Source organism: Molossus molossus, unplaced genomic scaffold (genome assembly GCF_014108415.1).
Source record: "Molossus molossus isolate mMolMol1 unplaced genomic scaffold, mMolMol1.p scaffold_m16_p_5, whole genome shotgun sequence".
Lineage (NCBI taxonomy): Eukaryota > Metazoa > Chordata > Mammalia > Chiroptera > Molossidae > Molossus > Molossus molossus.
The window spans coordinates 9,003,052-9,017,569 of record NW_023425388.1 but is presented as its reverse complement, the minus strand read 5'-3'; the positions used below and the strand labels follow the sequence as shown (position 1 = coordinate 9,017,569).

The following is a 14,518-nucleotide window of genomic DNA, read 5'->3' as shown; positions in this document are numbered from 1 at the left end:
AGCGGTCTAGATAGAAAATCAAACCAGCCACAACATTCCCTTAGACCAAAGCCTAATCCAGAGCAAGGCCCTACCTCTCTTCAATTCTATGAAGGCTGAGTGAGGAAGCTGCAGAAGAAAAGTCTGAAGGTGGCTGAGGTTGGTTCATGAGGTTCAAGGAAATAAGCTGTCTCCATAACTTCAAAGTGCAAAGTGAAGCAGCAAGCGCTTGGCTTGTGTACAAGCCGCAGTAAGTTATTCACATCAGTTACCATAATTAAAGAAGGTGGCTACACTAAACAAAAGATTTTCAACGTAGATGAAACAACCTCATATTGGGAGAAGATGCCATCTACAACCTTCATAACTAGAGAGAAGACAATGCCTGGCTTCAAAGCTTCAAAGGACAGGGTGACTCTCTTGTTAGAGGCTAAGGCAGCTGTGAATTTAAGTTGAAACCTCCCTCTCAGAAAAAAAGATTACTTTCAAAATATCACTGTTCATTGGCAGTGCACCTGGTCACCCATGAGCTCTAATGGGGATGTACATTGAGATTAATGTACATCTCCTGCCTGATAACATAACATCCGTTCTGCAGTCCAGGAATCAAGGAGTAATTTCAACTTTCAAGTCCTACTATATTAGAAACATAATTTGTAAGGCTGTGAATGTCATAGACAGATTCCTCTGATGGATTTGGGCAAAGTAAACTAAAAACCTTCTAGAAAGAATTCATTATTCTAGATGCCATTAAGAACATCTGTGATTCATGGAAAGACGTCAAAATATCAACATTAACAGGGGTTTGGAAGAAGATGAATCCACCCGCACTGATGACTTTTAGGGGTTCAATCAAGACTTCAGTCAGTGGAGAAATTAACTGCAGATGTAGTGGAAATAGCGAGAGAACCAGAATTCGATGTGGAGCCTGAAGATGTAACTGAATTGATGCAATCTCATGACCAAACATTAACAGATGAGGTATTATTTCTTACAGATAAAAAAGTGATTTCTTGAGATGGAATTTCCTGGTGAAGATACTGTAAAGATTGTTGAAATGACAACAAAGGATTTAGAATATTACATAAACTTAAGTTGATGAAGCAGCAGCAGGTTTGAGAGGATTGACTCCTATACTGAAAGAAGTTCTACAGAGGATAAGATGCTATCAAACAGCATCGCATGACACAGAGAAATTTTCTGAAAGGAAGCGTCCATCAGTGTGGCAAACCTCACAGCTGTCTTATATTAAGAAACTGCCACAGCAACCCCAACCTTTAGTAACAACCACCCTTATCAGTCAGCAGCCATCAACATCAAGGTAAGAACCTGCACCAACAAAGAGATTATAGCTTGCTGAATGCTCAGATAATGGTGAGCACTTTCTAGCAATAAAGTATTCCTTAATTAATGAAATGTACATTTTTTAGACATTAAGCTATTGCATACTAATTGACCACAGTACAGTGTAAACATAACTCTTATATGCACTGGGAAATTTTTAAATTTGTGTGATTTGGCTCTGGTTTGACTCACTGGTTGGAGCGAAAGCCCGCGGACCAAGAGTCGTGGGTTCAATTCTGGTCAAGGGCATGTACCTCGGTTGTGGTTTGGTCCCCAGCCCTGGTCAGGGTCGTGCGGGAGGCAACCAATAAATGTCTCTCTGATTTCCCCTCTCTCCCTCCCTCCCACTCCATCTGAAGATAAATAGAAAAATATCCTCAGGTAAAGATTTTTTTTTAATTCATGTGGTTTACTTTATTGCAGTATTCATTTTATTGCAATGGTCTGTAACCGAACCTGCAATATCTCCAAGGTATGCCGGCAGAAGCATTTTTTTCTTTGCTTAACAATATATCAGGAGAGCCCAGACCAGTGTGGCTCAATGGACTGAGCATCATCCCATGAACTGAAAAGTCTCGGTTCAATTCCCAGTCAGGGAACATGCCTGGGTTGTGGGCTCGATTCCCAGTAGGGGGCATGCAGGAGGCAGCCAATCAATGTCTCTCTCTGACATCGATGTTACTCCCTCTCCCCCACTTCCTGTCTCTCTAAAAAATCAATAAAAACATATTTTAAAAAATAACAATTCCCGGCCGGTGTGGCTCAATGGTTGAGCGTCGACCCATGCATCAAGAGGTCATCGGTTCAATTTCTGGTCAAGGCACATGCCCAAGTTGTGGCCTGATCCCCAGTGAGAGGCATGCAGGAGGCAGCCAATCAGTGTTCTGTCTCTCATCGATGTTTCTATCTCTCTCTCCCTCCTCTTTCCTCTATCTCTAAAATCAATAAAGAAAAAAAAATTTTTTAAACATTACCATTGGACAAAACACAATCATAAGCATCCTGACATGATGCTCCAGGAAGGCTAAAACATTGTTTATTTTGCATTCTGTCAAAAAATATATAACCAGAGCCCTGGCCAGTTTGGCTCAGCGGTTGGAGTGTCGGCCTGCGGTACAGAGAGACCCGGGTTCGGTTCCCGCTAAGGGCACGTACCTCGGTTACAGTTTGTCCCCGGCCCTGGTTGGTCGTGCGGGTGGCAGCCACTCGATGTGTCCCTTCACGTCAATGTTTCTCTCTCTCTCTCTCCCGCTCTATCTGAACAAAAAATGGAAAAATGTCCTCGGGTGAGGATAAAAAAAAATATATATATATATATATATGTATATGTGTGTGTGTATATATATATATATATATGTATATATATATATATAACCAGAAGTTAATCACTGACAACTAAATTTAATGTGCAATCCCCAAATTGAAATCTATATCAGAGGATTATCAAAAAAGCTGAAACAGGCATTAGAATAAGACAAAATTAAATTAGACTATAGATTTGATAACAGTATTATCTGAGTGTTAAATATCTTTGTTTATGATTATGTAAGACAACATCTTTGTTACCCCCACCTGAGGATCTTTTTCCACTGCTTTTTAGAAAGAGTGAGGCAGGGGGAGAGAAGCATCGATGTGAAAGATACACATCAACTGGTGGGCCTTCTGTACAACCTCAACCGGGGGCGGGGGGGTGGGGGGAATTGAACCTGCAACCCAGGTATGTGGCCTTGACCAGAAATCAAACCCAAAACCCTTCAGTCTGAGGGCTGACACTCTAACTGCTGAGCCAAACTCGGCCAGGGCTATCTTCGTTCTTAAAAAATACTGTATATATTAAAGTATTTAGGGGTGAATGAGCATGAGGTTCAGAACTTAAGCCTCAAGTGGTGCAAAATAATACGTATCTAGAGATAAATGATAAAACAAACATAAGAAACGATTAACAACTGGTGGATTTGAAAGCACAGGAGTTCCTTGTATTTTTCTTTATATCTTTCAAATAAAAAGTTCTGTGGGTTTTTTTTAAAAGGGCTTTGTACTTACTTGTTGCCACATAGCCCAGCTGTGGAACCAAATGTTCATCTGCAGAATTTTCTCGGCCTGGTACTAATCTCTGATACTTAGTTGGATGAGGATTTCCATCTACATCTACCAAGAATGGTGGAGGCATAAGGTGAGGAGCCTGCTGAGTTTGCTCATCTAAGACATAATTATTAGAATCTCTAATCAGTGGTCTATAGTCAGTATGGAAGAACATCTGATCAGGAATCTAGAAAAGAAAAATTTAAACAAAAAAAAAATAGAAAAAGGAAGTTTATAGATTGATATTTTGAGGTTTATACATGTTAAAAGAAAACAAACATTAGGCAGTTAATTATAATTAGAAAAAAACAGAAATTAACACATTTAATCTATTTTCAAAATAACCTACATAACTACTTAATTTGCATGCTGTAAGAAAATATTTAAAATGACCTTTTCATACGGCTTGCTGCATCCAAAACCAAATATCAGAAGGTGCCCATGAGAGTCAGTACAGGCAAAATGCTGTCCATCCTGTGAAAACTTACAGTCAAATACAGCTCCATGCCCTTGTCCTTCAATCTAGAAAACAGAGAGAAAAAGCCTCATTCAATAGTTGAATAAAAGTTTGGCACATGCTAACAAAAAAGAGGAATAAAGTTATGACCAAGCCTATGGAAGTGTTTTTGCTGTACCAACTGTTTTTGTGTTGATAGACTGCTACAATATATAACTAAAAAATACATTTTTCTTTGCCATTTTATATTTTCAGAAAATAAATTCACTTTTTATTTTCATTTCTTTTAGAGAGAAGATGACCTGGCCAGTTTGGCTCAGTGTTAGAGCGTCGGTCTGCAGTCTAGAGAAACCCAGGTTTGGTAACTGCTAAGGACATGTGCCTTGGTTGCGGTTTGTCCCAGGCCCTGGTTGGGTCATGTGGGTGGCAGCCACTCAATGTTGTCCCTTTCACGTGGATGTTTCTCTCTCTCTCTCTCTCTCTCTCTTCCTCTCTCTCCCTCCCGCTCTATCTGAATAAAAAATAAAATGAAAATAAAAGTGTATTTTCTTTAAAAAAAAAAAAAAAGAAGGGGGGAGAGAGAGAAGAGAGAAACATCGATGTGAGAGAGGAACACCAATTGGTTTCCCTCCCACACACATTCTGACCAGAGATCAAACCTGAAACCTGGGTATGTGCCCTGACTAGGAATTGAATTATCCACCTTTTCGTCTACAGGACAATGCTCCAATTAAATGAGCCACACTGGCCAGGGCTAAAATTCACTTTAGATACCACTAGCCTGGAAGGAATCTTGAAAGATCTTCTAAGAATGAGTTCTCAAAATGACTGAATAAAAGATCACAATCCAGCCCGGCTGGTGTGGCTCAGTGGTTGAGTATCCACCCATGCACCAAGAGGTCACTGGTTCGATTCCCAGTCAAGGTACATGCCCAGGTTGTGGGTCTGATCCCCAGTGGGGGGGAATGCAGGAGACGGCCAATCAATGTTCTCTCTCGTTGATGTTTCTCTCTCTCTCTCCTCTCCCTTCTTCTCTCACTCTAACATCAATTTTTTAAAAAATCACAATCCAAAGGCTTTATTTCTAACAAGTAAATAATAAGCACCTTCATAAACTTTTGTTTTAATGTATAACAAAAGGCTATTGACTAATAATCTACAAAGTAAAAATTAAAGACTAATAAAGTGTGATATTCATGAACTAAAATCAATATTTTTCTGGAGTTTAAACTTTCTACTAAGATGGCTGATCACTATGCCAAAATTTGTAATGCTACAAAGTCTTGAGTTGTATATACTTAGCATAATTTTACCAATTGAAATGGAGGCACAGACACATTCACTCATACACAAAGCTAAATAGATAGCTTTTGAAAATCTTTCCCTCATGTGAATCAATCATACAGAGAATTCCATGTATGTATTTATTAGGCTTTAAATACCCTGATTTTTAGAAATATAAACTGTCAAAACATGCAAATTTTTTTCTGGCTAAACTTTACAATCCAGGTAGGGGAAACAAATACAAGCATGCATGGAGACACCCTGGACTCCACTTACCATATTAAAATAATGTTTCATCTTGGTGCCTTTTGTAACATCCCATATAAATATGCTGCCATCGTGTCCTGCAGATAACATAATTCTGGAATCAAAGGGATGTGTCTCCAAAACAAACACTTCATCAGCATGTCCCTTTATTCAACAAAGTCATATAGTTAAGGAGGGTTTGCAAATTATAAGTTTCTAATTAAAAACCCTTATGGAAGGAGGGAGGCAATGGAATTAAAGGGGAGACATCTGTAATACTCCCAACAAAAGGAATAAAAAATAAAAATTTAAAAAAACCCATACTGTCATAGGGTAGAGGGGCTTTTAAAAATGTATTAATGACAGCAATTTGTATCAGTATATATACAAATTTCTATTTATTTGATAATACAAATGAAAGATGTTTAATATATTAATTTCATAGCTTTAAAAATAAAATTATAGTTCAAAAACTCATGATTTGATATATTTGATAAGAACAACCTACCAACAAGTTATGAAGCAGCTGTCCAGTATAAGAATTCCACACTTTGAGGACATGATCATTCACAGCTGTGACAACAATGCTATCATTCTGATTCCATGCTATCATTGTTACTTTGGGTTTCATAAACCTTTCCTCTTCAGAAGTTAAGTCCCTAAGAAAAAAATACATAACGTATAAATTCACTTGGATGGTAGGCTATACAACATATACAATTCCCTATCTACAAAAATAAAGTTCACGTGCTTACCTTACCAACTCTACACAGGGTTCATCATATGTGACCCATAAAAGATTATCTATAAACAGATTAGGGCAAAACCCAGAGGGGGAGGGGATAATTCAGAAGCAGTTCAGAGACTGAATAAATGCAGATTTTAGGACACTAATGCTACTTATAAGAGCAAAGCATTTTCTTCTACCTCTTTTCTATTATTCTTTTCTCCTAAACTCAAGCCCTAACAGTAATACTTTCAACTGTTTCTCTCTATAGAGATGGCAAGAAATTTTAGGAAGACAAAGCCAGAACTGAAACACCAATCAGAAAGAATATATGTACCCCTTTGTTCATAGCAGCACTATTTACAATAGCTAAGATGTGGAAACAGCCCAAGTGTCCATCAGTAGATAAGTAAATAAAAAAGCTGTGGTCCATACACACAATGGAATACCATGTAGCTGTAAGAAAGATCTCTTATCCTTTGAGATGACATGGAGGGACCTGGAGAGTATTATGCTAAGCGAAATAAGCCAATCAGAGTAGGACATATATCACATGATCTCACTTATTTGTGGAATATAATGAACAGAATAAGCTGATAAACAAAACAGACCCAGAGACATCGAAGAAGGGTACAGACTGACAAACCTGGGAGAAGGGGGGCAGGAAGAGATGAACCAAAGAACTTATATGCATATATGCATAACCAATGGACATAGACAACAATGCTGGGGGGGGGGGGGATTGGGAGGAGGGTATCAATGGGGGAAAAAAGAGAAACATCTATAACAAAAATAATTAATAAAAAAAAATAATTTAGGAAGACAGAAACTCATCTTCATATCCCTACTGTGTAAAAAAGTGCCTGACACAGAGTCACTACACTTTCTGAACTATAAAGCAAGACTGTACTCATCTTTTTATACTTCCCTACAGACTGTTCTTATGGGTCCCATGATAATAAAAATATTGGATACATATGCCTGCAATGCACTGCAGCCTTTATGAAAGTGATATACAATATTTCTCTGTAAAAAATAATCAGTAGTAAACAATGGGAGGGTGAGGAAAGGCCTAGGGGCATCTGAAATCATACAACATGTAACAAAATAAATATATTTTAATGAAAGAAAACAGCTATAGAAGTATGGAACAAGTGGAATGTAACAGTATCTATGTAAATATAATAGAACACAGACAAGACAATAATTCTAACTAGATTGGTCACAGAAAAAGTGCAACATAAAAGAGAGGAAATGTAAGAAAGACTAAGACTTCACACTCCCTTTTAAACTAAAAGGTATTCCCTGTTAATAACAACCCTGAATTTACTAACAGACCAGTTCTAGTTCATAAAGTTGATCAGGCAAAGTCAGAACACTGAAACAAATATATCCATTAATTCTTACATACAGAAAACTCTGCTTTTCAAGATTTAAAAAAGATAAAACTTTAGATGAGAGAAAAATATTCCCACCACGAAGGGAATTACGTAAGAAGTTCTCTCCATGAAGAGTACAGCAGCGAAGAAATTAAGCAGCTGTCAGTCTCATTTTTAAAATTTTTATTCCAGTGTTTACACCAATGTTCCTATTTTCCTAATAAAACAATTGTTCATAGATGAATATGGTTTCAAATTATCTTTCCTCCCATTTCCCTTCATCATTTCAATTAATTAAGGAGTAACAGTATTCACTTTCACACTAAGATGACTTTGAGTATCCAGGTGTATAATTTTTTTTAAATAATGGTAAAGATCTACTTGTGAACAAGAATTATCAGATTTCTAGTATATATTCCTTCCATCCTCTACCACAGATCATTTCACAAAAATATTAAGGTCAAATTTATTTTGAAACCCAGTACAACTGTTTGAATCACAGTAGAGAATGAGTTAATTTCTCCTACAATTATTGAAAATAAAGGAGACATGAGGATTTCCAAAAGACAAAATGTATAACATTTCTCAGAAAAACTGGTATGAAAAAGTAAGTTAAGCCTTGGAAATAAACTCTAAACTAAAATCTGTAACTTCAGATTCTATAATACTGTAATAAAGTAATAATATTTGTACTGGGCAAAGGAACACTGATATGCCTACTCTGGACCAAACAGTATGCTAGCATCTTTCGTCCTGTTAAAATTCCCAATAGTCCTTAAAGACGGGTTATCATCGTTTCCCAGATAATAAAAAAGACTAACATTAAATATTCTGAAAATTACGTAGCTATAAACAATCTAAGTAGTATGTGAGCAAAGGTCTGATTCCAAAACATGTGCTTTTTAAAATTCCTAAAATCCTATCTACAAAAAAATTTCTGTATTTGACACCTGAGTAGTTGTTGTTTTTAATGAATTTGAGAGAGAGAGAGAGGGAGTGAGGGGAGAGGTGGAGAGGAAGATAAAGAAAGATAAACATCGCCCTGGCCAGTTTGGCTCAGCAGTTAGAGCGTCAGCCTGTGGTCCAGAGAGAACCAGGTTCAGTTCCCGCTAGGGGCACATACCTCAGTTGTGGTTTGTTCCCGGCCCCGGTTGGGGTCATGTGGGTGGCAGCCACTCAATGTGTCTCTCTCACATCAATGTTTCTCTCTTCCTCCCTTCTCTCCCTCCTGCTCCATCCATCTGAAGACAAATGCAAAAAAATGTCCTCGGATGAAGATAAAGAAAAAAAAATTATAGGTGGTTTTAAATGCAATACCTAAGAGGAAGTCAATTCTTTGAGAAATAGAACAAATATGTTGCTCTTTCCTACATGAATGTTAAGAGTCAGTTCTTTTAGACCAGTGGTTCTCAACCTTCCTAAAGCCGCGACCCTTTAATACAGATCCTCATGTTGTGGTGACCCCCAACCATAAAATTATTTTCATCGCTACTTCATAACTGTAATTTTGCTACTGTTATGATCACCATAGGAAATATGTATTTTCCAATGGTCTTAGGCGACCCCTGAGAAAGGATCGTTCGACGCCTAACGGGGTCGCGACCCACAGGCTGCGAACTGCTGTTTTAGATATAAGAGATTTAAGTATCTACATCAGACATGCAGGAGGTACCCATTCATTTAGATTGTAGGTCTTAGTCTTAGTAACAGGAGGTATCTCCAGTCCCCTGAACAAAGCAATCAACCAACCAACCAGGGAGAGACCAAGTACTTATGATATACCTACTTACAACAAACCATCTCAACTTACCCTGAAATTCTAGTAGCCATATCCAATAAAATGCTTCTCCACTCTAATTGCTCAAATCTCCAAATCCGCGCTGTTCCATCTCTGCTACCACTTAAAAACCTTAAAATATTTTTTAAAAAGATCTTATATTCACATACATGCCACCAATAGCTACAGTTAAAATCACAAGCAAACAAAAAGATGTATGTAGCTATCTTGACTGCAGGTTAATCTACAGATGTTAAATCAGAAGACAGAGCTCTGATTTAGAGTATATCTGAATGGAAAACATCTGGTTTGCTATGATTTGTATGGCTTTATGAAGTAAAGCACATTTTAAAAGCAATTAATAGCTTATCAAATAGATTGAGTTTTGAGAAGACAATAGCACCTGGAGAGGAAGAAAAAATAGGAAGAATAAAAGACTTGAGAAAATTAGTAAAAGCAAAAGCTCCATTCTAAGCATCTTAACTCTAAACTCATATTAATTCATGCTAGCCACTGTGTAAAAATAATCATCTTTTAACAAAGTGTTAAAAACTGCATTATTAGGAAAGGCACCTGAGAGACACTGGGAATCACACAAAAAAACGTGTGATGCAAGTGATAATTTCATTGCAGTATACAGCAGTCACTGATGAGAAAAGATTTAACTACTCAAACATAAGGAATTTCACCTAATTTTTCCGGAAATAAAAAATTTAGCTGATGTAAGATAAAGGAGAGAGCAATAAGTACAATTTTAATCACTTGTATTTCATGTGTTTCCCACAGTCCCAGACACTTTTCATTCAATTATTATACAGGGGTGGGCAAAATTAGGTTTACAAATGTGAGTACGGGAAATAACTAATAAAGCTATTGTAGCCCTGGCCAGTTTGGCTCAGCAGTTAGAGCATCAGCACTCGGACCAAAGGTTCTTAGGTTTGATTTCAGTCAAGGGCACATACCTGGGTTGCAGGTTCAATCCCCAGTCCAGTTGGGGTTGTGCAGAAGGCAACCAACTGATGTGTCTCTCTCCCTCTCTCTCTAAAATGCAATGGAAAAATATCCTCAGGTGACGAGGTGGGAGACGGGGGAGATTAACCAAAAACAAAAAAACTATTGTAATAATCATAATCTGAATGTTTTTCCATACTAACAACTGTAAATCTACTTTTGCCCACCTCTGTATTTACTAATAAGTACCTGCAATACACAAAATGACATATTAGCTATACTAATACGAAGCACAGTATATATGCCTAAAACATACGCACAAATACAAACACACTTACCGATCACCATTGTTACAAAATAGGATACTATCAACTTTATCCTAAATCGGGGTAGGAGGGGGAACAAACACAGAAGTCATCATCTGCATACTTTATAAACAAAAAACATAGTGTTAGAGCTAGAAGCACATTTGATTTAAAGCAAGAGATTCGCATTTGTGCTGCTTAGCCCTGTCATTCAAACATGAATTATACATTTAAGTGCAAAGAATTCAACTATAACTCTAACAGTACTACTAAGACATAGCTCCTGTCTCAAAGAAAGACACACGCAATAAAGTATCTGTATATAAACTGACATGGCCCTGGCCAAAGCTGAGTGTGGCTCAGTTGGCTGAGCATGCACTGGGAGGTTGCTGGTTTGATTCCTGGTCAGGGCACATGCCAGGTTGCAGGCTCGATCCCCAGGAGGGGATATACAGGAGGCAGCCAATGGATGTTTTTCTCTCACAATCAATGTTTCCCTCTCTCTCCCTCTCCCTTCCTCTCTCTTTAAAAATCAATAAAAACATATTATTTTTTAAAATTATTGAGTAAAAAAATTGATATGTGTGTAAAACATTATCAAAATATAAATGTTTTACCCTGGCCAGTTTGGCTCAGCAGTTAGAGCTTTACCCTGCAGACCAGAGAGTCCTGGGTTTGGTCCTGCTAAGGGAACGTACCTCAGTTGCAGTTTGCCCCTGGCCCCGGTTGGGGTCGTGTGGGTGGCAACCACTCAATGTGTCTCTCTCACTTCGATGTTTCTCTCTCTCACTTCCTCCTTCTCTCCCTCCCACTCTATCTGAAGATAATTGCAAAAAAAAAAAAAAAAGGTGTTTTCAGGTGAGGATTAAAAAAACCCAAACAAAAAAATATATGTTTTAAGCAGCTGAAAACAAGGCTGAATATACATTTCATAATCATCTATACGCCAAAAAAAAAAAAAATTTTTTTTAATCCTCACTGAGGATATGTTTTTATTGCTTTTAGAGAGTGAGGTAGAGGGAGTGGGAGAAAGAGGTGGGAGACAGGAGAGAGAAAACATCAACGCGAGAGAGAAACTTCCACAGACTGCCTTCTGCATTGCCCCTACTGGGGATCAAACCCACAACTGAGGTATGTGCCCTGACTAGAAATTGAACCCACAACTCTTTACAGGACAATGCTCCAACCAGCTGAGCCACCTGGATAGGCTTTTTAAATTATTTTTTATAAAGGTTTTTTTTAATTGCTTTTAGAGAGAGAGGACAGGAGGAGAGAGAGCTAGAAACATCAATGAGAGAGAACATTGGCCACCTCCTGCATGCCCTCCACTGGGGGGCTGGCCTACAGCCTGGGCATGTGCCCTGACCAGGACTCGAACCAGCAACTTCTTGGTACAAGGGTCAACGCTCAATCATTGAGCCATACCAGCTGGGCTGGGGCTTTTTTCTTTTAAAGTGATTCAAATCTGTTTATCAAATAGCCTCACAAAACTTTGTTTAGGAGAAAACATGACCTGACCACTAACTAATACTCCAGAATACTGAGTTATATATCTTACCACACACTAATAAAATACATTCTGATTTCATGAGCTAGGTTAAGATAAACAGGCCCACCTGAACCTAACCCCACCCAAATCAACTGTCAGAATTAAGATTCTGGAATTAAACTGAAATAACCACTGGAAAACAGAAGCAGTCAACGTGCTCAGTTGTCAATATCCTTCACCTTTAAATGCGATTCCTCCTACAATTAAGTAAAAATTATAACCCAATAGCCCAGCTGGTGTGGTTCAGTTGGTTGAGCATCGTCCCATGAACTGAGAGATCCTGGTTCAATTCCTAGTCAGGGCACATGCCCAGATTGTGGGCTTACTCCCCAGTAGGGTTCGTGCAGGAGGCAGCTAATCGATGTTTCTCTCTCACATTGATGTTTCTACCTCTCTCTCCCTTCCTATCTCCCTAAAAAAAAGTCAATAAAAACATTTTTTAAAATGATAACCCAGTAAATTAAATTAAAAAAAAAAAAGAATCCAGCCCTGGCTGGTGTGGCTCAGTGATTAGATCACTGGCCTGCACACCAAAGGGTTGCAGGTTTGATCCCTAGCCCTGGTCAGGGCAAGGTTCGGAAGCAACCAATCTTTGTCTCTCTCACATTGATGTTTGTTTCTTCTCTCCCTCTCTCTACTTCCCTCCTGCCCTTCCACTCTCTCTAAAGATCAATTAAAAAAACCTCCTCAGATGAGGATTAAAAAAAAGAATCCATATCAATTTCTGTTAGCAATATTTGACTGTATACCAACAGGAATATTACTAAAATTAATCTACAGAATTTGAAAACATGAATACTTACAGTGTGGCTTTCAAGTTCTGCAATTTTTTCAGGTGCTTCAAAACCCAAAAAGTACATTCTGATTACATGATCGGTACTACCAGTGGCTAAAAACATACCACCTGAAATAAAAATGTTAAGGTTGAAAAACCTATAGTTTATAACAAATATCTGAACAAACCAAATTTCGATATTAAATTAAGTAAGATCTCTTATTCTCAATAGATCCATTTCCCAATTCACAATATAAAGACATTTTAAAATTATACAATGTAGAGTGATATTAGGTTTATAATAAGAAATATATATTTCATTCCCGTTTATGGCACAGAACTCCTAAAACCTTTGGAATTTCCTAAGTGATAAGAGTGATAAAGGTCTTAATAGTCATTAAACCCTTTCAACCACACCAGAGTATATATTAACAAGGTGACTTCTGGAAAGCACCTAAGGGGGAGAGTGGGACTCATTGTCAGGAAAACCAACCATGTGATTAGAGGATTGGAACTTTCAGTCCAACCTATGGAGAGGAAGGAAGGGAGTTGAATCAATCACCATGGCCAATGATTTACTCAATCATGCCAGTATAAGGAAGTCTCCATAAAAACCTGAAAGAATGGAATTTAGAGAGCTAACAAGGAGGAGTTTGTGGAAACCTCCAATCAATAGATAGTAGACCAGAATCACAGGTCTGAAGTTTGATATGGGGAGAGGGAGAATCATGTAGGACTGAGTCCTTAACCTGTGGCATCTCTAGGGAGAGAGTATCAGAATTGGGTTCAATTTTAAGACACCCAGCTGGTGTGTAAAAATTATTTGGTGGTGCTGGAAAAAAAAAAAATCAGATGGGGCTATAACTTTTTCTAAGTTAATTCAATATGGAAATGTTCACTATTGCCCTCTACATTATTAGCTGTGACAATAACCTTAAGTGCTGCTGCTCTAAAAATGTTTGGTAAAGGGGCTCTGCGTTCTAGACAACTTTACACATATCTAAACCTAGCTATGGAATATAAAGTTCACTTGTTCAAGTTTTGAGACTTTTATAGGGACAAAGTCTTTGGCCTCTCCTAAATAGAAAGGTTAGCACACAAGTTTACTGTGCAAGAAAAGAAAATGGGGAATAATTTCACCAAGATGTATAGAAAATAAATTTTAACTACCAAAAATATACAGTTTAGCCCTGGCCAGTTTGGCTCAGCAGTTAGAGCATCAGCCTGCGGTCCAAAGAGACTCGGGTTCAGTTCCCGCTAAGGGCATGTACCTCAGTTGCAGTTTGTCCCCAGCCCTGGTTGGGTCATGCAGGTGGCAGCCACTCAATGTGTCCCTTTCACGTCGATGTTTCTCTCTCTTCCTCTCTCTCCCTCCCACTCTATCTGTACAAAAAATGGAAAAATATCCTCGGGTAAGAATAAAAAAAAAATACACACACACACACAGTTTAGCCTGTTAAACAACAATCACAATTTTGGTATATCATACACCTGGGGCACATGATTCAGGAATCACTAATGTGAACAACCTTGAGCCTCCTTTTAGCCAGCTATCTCTTCTATCACTCACTCTTGATTACTATTCAAAATCAGAAAAAAGGCAGAATGGAGGAAAGACAAGAAGAAGAAATGAAATGAACATCACAGATTAAACCTAACAAAA

At 38.0% G+C, this 14,518-nt stretch overlaps 1 protein-coding gene across 5 annotated transcripts in view; it reads right to left on the bottom strand.

Annotated features, from left to right (window-relative positions):
* Nucleotides 1-14,518, bottom strand: part of BRWD1 (bromodomain and WD repeat domain containing 1) — a 121,740-nt gene that overhangs the window by 79,353 nt on the left and 27,869 nt on the right. For 4 of the 5 annotated variants that reach the window (XM_036242789.1, XM_036242785.1, XM_036242788.1 and 1 more), the window contains 7 exons: nt 12,884-12,984; nt 10,565-10,605; nt 9,309-9,407; nt 5,901-6,051; nt 5,423-5,557; nt 3,799-3,927; nt 3,367-3,592 (listed from right to left, as the gene is read on the bottom strand). In XM_036242789.1, coding sequence (XP_036098682.1) covers nt 3,367-3,592; nt 3,799-3,927; nt 5,423-5,557; nt 5,901-6,051; nt 9,309-9,407; nt 10,565-10,605; nt 12,884-12,984 — 882 coding nt within the window. Of the gene's footprint in view, nt 1-3,366; nt 3,593-3,798; nt 3,928-5,422; nt 5,558-5,900; nt 6,052-9,308; nt 9,408-10,564; nt 10,606-12,883; nt 12,985-14,126; nt 14,169-14,518 lie in introns of those variants that run through there. The other variant, XM_036242787.1, reaches the window with a different exon arrangement.